At 37.3% G+C, this 7,953-nt stretch overlaps 1 protein-coding gene across 1 annotated transcript; it reads right to left on the bottom strand.

Moving 5' to 3' along the window:
* Positions 1-2,796: 2,796 nt before the first annotated feature.
* LOC306859496 (homeobox protein Hox-C8a) lies at positions 2,797-4,928 on the bottom strand (the record flags this gene model as incomplete). Its single annotated transcript, XM_079400537.1, has 2 exons — positions 2,797-3,125; positions 4,493-4,928. The coding sequence occupies 2 exons, from the start codon at positions 4,926-4,928 to the stop codon at positions 2,797-2,799; spliced, it is 765 nt and encodes a 254-aa protein (XP_079256663.1).
* Positions 4,929-7,953: the final 3,025 nt, after the last annotated feature.

Below are 7,953 nucleotides of genomic sequence, written 5' to 3'. Positions count from 1 at the left end.
CTTTATTGGGCACTAGACTACTATTATGACCTGCCATTAAAAGTTGTAAAAGAGACAACACGTTTCAACACTCGCGCGTAAAGTAGGCCATACCAGGATTTTCGTGATGATAGTAGGCTAATATTTTAATTTATGAACAGTTAGATGTCAACACATTACGCATGAGCATGGATTAAATACATGTTTGTAGCTACTAATTGGAAATCTCCTGTTCCCACGGCACATTCTGTCATATTTTTGTTGTCTTATAAATAAATGCAATGTTAGGCAATGCAATTATTATTATTAATATGGGTCCTCTCGTCTTTGAATATGACTGGCATTGACATTGACAATATTCTAGCTTATCTGTCCTCTAGAATTCGCCTTCAGTAAACATCCAAACTTGCACTAGATAAGTATTTCAGTTCTGTGTTTTTTTCTTATAAATAGTGTGCAAAGCGTTCCACGGCCATGGAACGTAAAGTTTATATTTTGTTAGACAACAGTTTGGTCTGTATGCTGGACAAGAGAAGACTAAAAATCGGAAACATGTAAAAAGAGTAGCCTGTATTTGTGAGAATATTTACAGGATTTTAGTAACATCCATCAGTTATCCAGTATAGAAGACCAGCACAGGTGAGGAACAATGAGATTCCTTCAATGTCTCCTAACAAGGCCGAGACCTGCGACCTGACCGCTCATATGTTTCCCAATGCTGTGGTTTTGCTTCGAGTAAAGCCTCTTACAACAGAAGCCAAAGTGTATTCATGCACAAAAAAAGATTATTCACCTTTGAAACATTTTTTAAATACTTTTTTTTAATATTGAAATGTTATTTTGAAACGTGCCATTATTTGGAACTGTTACTGGTACTGACGTAAACATTTTTGTTAAATATTTGTTGTCGCGTGATTGTGATTGTAACGAGAGTTGGAATTGTATAAAATAACTGAAATTAAAATAATTGAGAGAAAATTTATTTTATGTGCCATTGAAAATGTTACAATTTTGTAAAAGTACTTGAAACCAGAATTGAATGATAAAAGCATGATATTTTGCACAATTTGATCTGATTTAAAATTATGTATTTCGTCTTACTGTAGTTGATCACGCCATTTTGCTTGAACTAATAATATTTCTCATTAAAGGGGGAATTCAAAAGTCAACCCTTGAAACTCCTATAATAATAGCAGTTGACTAGGCTATTTGTAGTTGCATTGGGTTTTTATGTAATGTGGAGAAAAACTTTCAAAGCTTGAAGTGTTGTATGAACATACATTGGATACTCTAATGCCCAGCGTCGTTTTTAATTATTAAAACATCATAATGTTTAATTATTGTTGGCTGCATTTGCCATTTCAGACACTACACAGACATGGAATATAGGCTGTACTAGCCATAAGATTTTGAGTCTTGCATTTGTAGTAACCTATTTGAATTTAAACGAGTAAAAAAACGTAGTTTTTGGATATTTTGTAACTTCAGTGGATTCAAGCAACAAAAAAGAGACGTGAGAGAATGAGAGAATTGTTTATTCTTCTGTTGATTTCAACAACAATGGCGTGGACACACACGAATTTGTCTATATTCACACGAGGAACACAAGTAAAACGAGCATATTGATAACAGCAAGATATTACAAGACGTACATGAAGGTTATACTCAGTGCAATTCAAAATCTACACTATAACACCAGCACGATAAATGACTCTCTTTCCTTAGGTAAGGTATAGGGTAGTAATTAGCGTGTTTATTCATATACACATACATGTGCATTTTCTATAGGCAGTTTAAGTTGTTGGGGGAAATGTCTAAATATTTTCAACAAAGCAGCACGTAGAATAAATTAACAATTCATTCTTGCTAGCAAAACTTTGTTTTTAGGTAGTGCCATACAATCTTTAAAAATAGTTAAGATTGGCTTCGAGCTATTCATGTCTTCCGAAGACTTCGAAGAGCTCGATAATCATAATAAGTGTTTAAAGGGTAAATGACATAACTTAGGTTCAATATACTACAAAACAAGAGTCTATGAAATCTCTAGGTAGAAATGTATATTGCAAATTTCCCATGATTAGGTAGCTTCTTTCGAGATTTTCAAACGATTGCAATCTCTAGTGAGTCCGATAAAATAATCGAAAAAATACAAACTGTAACCTCGCCCACTCACATAGAATAACAATAAAGAACAGTTAAGTAATCGATAAAGTATGTAATACAGAATGCATTTTCTACACTTGCCATCCCCTAACTCCGTACACATGGCACTAATGCAATATTGCCATATTCGGATTGCAGAAATAGTGTTACACTGAACTCATAATCTATTCTTCTGTTAGTTTGATTCGTAATGTCAGCATGTTGTGACCTGATTTTATATACAAGACCAATTGTTTTTAAAAGTGACCAGCTGATGCAATTATTTCAGTATTTCAATTGGTTGCATCTTAGTCAATTTTATCCCCCAAACATCCTCATTAAGTATGAAATAAATGTTTAATTCCGTTAAATGCTTCACATGCTGCTTACATTTCCCCAAGTAAACCAATGGGTTTTTGTGTTGCTGTTAGTCTGACTCTTTGAGTAATTTGTCAAATACACAGATCCACTTTTCGCTAATGGTAAAAGTCATCGTGTGTTGGTAAAAAAAACCCGCTTTTTTCTTTGGGCTGGTTTTAGGGTACTTTTGTATAGAGGGGGTTTTCTCACTTTTGACCCAACTGTTTGTAATAAATTGGCGCGTCTTCTCTTTCATTGCCCATTCGCGAGACCTCTTCAATATCTGCCATATAACCATAAAAAACGACCATAAAATCACTCCTTGCTTTCCTCTTTCTCTTCCGTTTCCTTGTCTTCTCCTTCCTCCACCTCACCGTCCTCGTTGCCCTCTTCTTCGGCCTCTGCCTCAGCCTCAGCCTCAGCCTCTCCTCTCTGGCCCGGAAATTTGTCTTTGTTATTTTCTTTTTTCCACTTCATTCGGCGATTCTGAAACCAGATCTTCACCTGCCGTTCAGTTAAGCTCAGCGCGTGGGACACTTCAATACGGCGCTTGCGCGTGAGGTATGGGTTGAAGAGGAACTCTTTCTCCAACTCAAGAGTCTGGTAACGGCTGTATGTCTGCCTTCCATTGCGTCTCCCAGGAGCTTTTGGAGTGAAACAAAAATATCCGTCAATTACATGTCTTCATTTCTTCTTTCCATTTACATACTCTGGGATGCAGTTACAAAAACATTAAAGAAACATCAGCAGTTAGCTGTTTACTTGTGCAAACACAAATTCATAAACGGTTAGAATTGTTTAAAGTTCGAACTTTCTTTTTTCCCCAAAATACACACCCACCTACACACACACACACACACACCTTAACCCATTGCACATTAAAGACAAATACTGGAACAAAATAGTAATTTGCGTCACAGTGCGTCTTATAGTACGATTTGCACCAGAACATATTCAAATATATCAGTTGTGGGCAGACACTGCAGTTAGGGGATATATCCAATATGCTTCTATACAGTGGCTTTCCAATTAGTAGATCTATGTCACATAATTTGATTTCTCCCATAAATGCGCCGTTTCTATACTTGACTTAGACATCAGCTTTATTTCAGATCACTTACACGCAGAATTTCACTTAACCTGGCGCTAGCGAGCGCGCACGCACGCGACACATAGCCTACACACACATACAAACACAGACACAGACACACAAACACAGACAAACACAGACACACAGACAAAGATACAGACAGACAGACAGAAAGCCAGACATACAGACAATCACACACACACACACACACACACACACACAGGTTTTCGTAGTATCAAACAAAATTAATAGATGGAATACATTCATGTACTCATTCAGGTTCATTACGAGTTTGTTTTAAATAAAAGTAGGCTAATACATCTCAGTGAGACTCGAATACACTTGACATTAGTAGGTGTTAAAAAGTTTTCTTTTAGAATATAATCTGATCGGCAGACAAACTGTTTATTTATTTATTGTTCGTTTTTTCCCCCAACAAGAAGGAGACGCAGACTAATCGAAAAAGTCGAACAATGTCAATTAAAATCAAACAAACTGACACGAACTTTTTTTCCATTACTGTTTACCACTATTACAATCACAAATCTCTCCGCTTTCCTTTTAGTCGTTAGAAATTTGATAATATAAGAAAAAATAAGTGATCGTTTCAAACTATGGCGAGAATAATCTGAATTCGAATAACGTCCATTCAGCTCTGTGGCAACACAATCTAGCCAACTATCAAAACCAATACATTCGTTTTTACAAATTTTCAATGATGGTCCAGTGAGGTAAACAAATAGAAAACGCTGCAATATTTATTATCAAGTACAGTTTTGCAACCTGAAAAGCATAACGCACCTGTGTTTTGATCTCTGTTTATCAACACTGAACGCTACACAAGAATAAGGCTCTTGACACATTGACGCAGTCACACAGACACAGTAAATGAACAGAATGTGAAATAGTAAGAGCTCTAACCGTGAGGCCGCATCCATGGGAACATGAGGCTCGGAGAGGAGTTCTGACTTAAGTGGCCTTGTCCTTCTCCAGGGTTAGTGCTATTGGACGATTTACAGTCTGGGTATTGCGCTAAGCTGGCCTCTTGCTGAGTACCATAAAGCGGTTGCCTCGGAAGAGCTTCATATCCATAAAATTTCGTAGCGTCTCCGTGACATGCCAATGCACAAGGGTTCTGTTGATAGCCGGGGTTGGAGATACCTGTGGTTCCGTGATGGAAAAAGTCCTGTACGTGATGCGACGGGTGTTGAAACCCCGGCGCAGCTGCTCCATGCCCGTATACAAGCGTGTGGCTTCGGGCAACGCTCTGTGGAAACCTGCAGTCGTAGTAAGTTGGCTCTAATGTTTCGCCGCCTTTGTACTTGGAAAAAAGAGGGTTAACAAAATAAGAGCTCATGTTTATCTAGCATTAAAAAGAGTCAGTGTTTGAAAAACAAAAATAAATTCCCCTCTCTAGATGGTGGCAATCTATTGTTGCAGTTCCAAATGGCATGCAACGCAGACAGAGCAACCGGAACTAGATGGAGAAATGCTGCCCCTTCGGACAATCTGAGGCAGCTCCCACTTCAGCTCCACTCGCTTAGTCTCTCTCTCTCTCTTCCTATCGCCAGCCTTTTCCTTTTGCAACCTCAAATCATGGCGTGCACGGTGGATGTGTGTTAAGGTTAAAGCTGGCTAGCTCCGACGGCTCAGTCACAAGCTCGTACCTTTTTTTTTTTTTTTTTGCCTCCCACCAGCCACCCCCACTACAATGAGACCCCCCCCCCTTGTCCCCTACACCCCACCCTTTGGCTCCTCATCCTTCCAGAGCGTCCACAGGCGTCTACCTTAAAGGGGGAAACACAGTTGTATGTTTTTTTTTTTTTTTTTTTTTTTTTTAATCATCATTGAATAACATCGGCTGCACGTATTAAATGAAGCAATCATTTAAGTTTTTAATGTCTGCTTTAGAACATAAACGCAGGTTACGGCGGCTTCATACTAGTCGTACTGGTCATTTTACGTTGAAACAATTTGTCTTTTATTTCATTTAAGATATAACTAAGTACAATTTTCTTTTAAAAGACGCTCCGACCATTACACACCCATTCTGAAAGGTTTATAAGCTTGTGTATCGAGCCATAACCACAGGGTCAACATTACTCAAGTTTACGAACATTACGAAGAAACGGCTACAACGATTGACACAGCATACCAGCTAACTAAACACAAATTAAAATAATAATGCCAATGGAAAATGTAACCTTTTAAGCCTATTATTAATTAATATTATTATTTATTATTGCGGCCGCCGCCGCTGCTATTATTAGTTGTGGCAATTAATTGTGACGCCTACTTTAATTATTTGTATTAGACTGCTAACACACACAGAGAGAAAAGCTGAACACGCAAGCCTCTCTTGGCCCTCCTAAACCATACTAAACAGTTGTAAATCTGCCGCACTGACACAATAAAATTGCGCAATAGATGCCTCGTTATTTTACTAGACACATTAATGGCGTGTTGTTTATTTCAGCTTTGCTCATTTAAAGTCCTTCCCAAAATATGAGCATGTGGTTTTGTGTCGTTGCTTGACAATTTTTACACTTCGTTGTTAAACGGGAAAGACACACACAGGAAATTTATAGACATCTCACAGTCTATAAAGATGCAGATTCTGGGTCATTGTCTCAGTTACAGGAGCAGAGCTACCATGGACTATTTCTTTTATTGCAACGAAAACAATGTACTAAAAAAATATTGGGTAAATAATTTTATTTAATTAAAAAACGAATTAGTTTTAGTTATTGATACAATTATTTTAATAATCGATATTATTATTATTGTTGTTGTTAGATTTTTTTTAGAACAATATTTTATTTACGAATTTTAGTATGCATCACTCTGTTGTCTAAAAGGGACAATTAAACAGAATTGTTAAGGCCCTGATTAAAAATCAATGTCATCTTTAAAACATCAAATATGGGAGTGTTGTACGCTAGTCAAACAAGTGGCACATGCCTTCAAAAAAATAAAATAAAAACGGTATTCAAAATAAGTAAATAAATAAAAAGCATATAGGCCTACCCTGGGACATTTGTAAACAGGATCTCATTTTAGACTAAAATGTTACGATTTCCCAGAGCCTTCAATAAATTATGTCAGCTATATACTGATGCATTAAAACCGACACGGTGCTTTCTAAAAGCATCTTCGGATTTTGACAAAACAAAAGAAAGATGGAGGAGTATGAAAAGCATCATAGCATTAACATTCGAGACATAAAAACTACATTAAAAAATAATAATGCAAACAATAGTTTCAAGAATATGATAAAGATGGTGTGACTGTAATGTTTATTATTTTAGCGTGTCGACATTAGTTTTCTTAAAAGCCAAAATTGTGATTAATAACAGAGAAGACCATTCTTTCAGCACTCTTCTTGTAGCACACTCTCAGGCTTTAGCGGCCCAAAATGCGCTAACTGTGAGTCAATAGCTCCATCTAGTGTGCTTGGGGGTAACTTTTACAAATGATCATTGACTGGAGGCCAAGGCCACACAATTCGTACCGCAAAACAAACAGTTATCCAAATAAATTAGGACAATGACAGAAAGCCTATTTGAATGCACCTTTATAGGAAACTGTGTACTGGGAAAACGCATAACACTTTTAGCAGTACCGAATACATGATTTAAAGGTTGCAGCACCAGCATGGACACTGTAAATTACCTTTACAAGCATGTGTTAAGTGAAAACTAAGCTTTTTCGGTTTAGCGTCGTTTAAAGTCTTGGAATGACTTCTGAATGGATCTTGTGGTGTTGGTGGATTGCTTTTGCCTCCAGTTAGCCCAAAGGACTAAATGGCTTTGCAGAGCTCTTTGAGAGGGTCCACCACCAACGTCCATTAAACCATAAAGTAATTTAGCCCAGACGTCTAGCCAGTTAGCCAGGTTGGCTTTGTTCGTCTGCATCTGAGACAAACAACACCAAGCTCCAACAGGGTTGTAAAACTAGCATTTTTGTTCTGGGGCGGAAATGTGGTCGATCGGGCTTTGAAATAGCCGCATCCTGTTCGTATTGTTAAGGCCCACAAAAAGGCAATTTCAACCCAGCGTAAAGGCTAGTGCTAAACACATGAACTTTCATTATATCTATAGCACAGATGCTACTCGTATATAAATAAGTGCAAAATAGTAACATCAGACGATTTTACAGTTGCGCATGTTGCAGTTACCGTAAGACTTAATGAGTTTTGTCATAAATTACAAACACGAAAAAAACAAAAACACGACAGGCCTCTTTAAAATAATTTAAGTTCAAACACGTGGATCCTACATGGCCTTCAAACCTCTTTCATTTTACTAAGCCCTCGGTCTAATTAAAACAAGCCATTATTATTGTAGTTAATGTTTTTGATTTATTTTGAATTTATTTGCTCA

The sequence above is a fragment of the Barbus barbus genome, assembly GCF_936440315.1.
Source record: "Barbus barbus genome assembly, chromosome: 40".
NCBI classification, from domain to species: Eukaryota; Metazoa; Chordata; class Actinopteri; order Cypriniformes; family Cyprinidae; genus Barbus; species Barbus barbus.
This window is presented reverse-complemented; position numbering and strand designations above follow the sequence as displayed.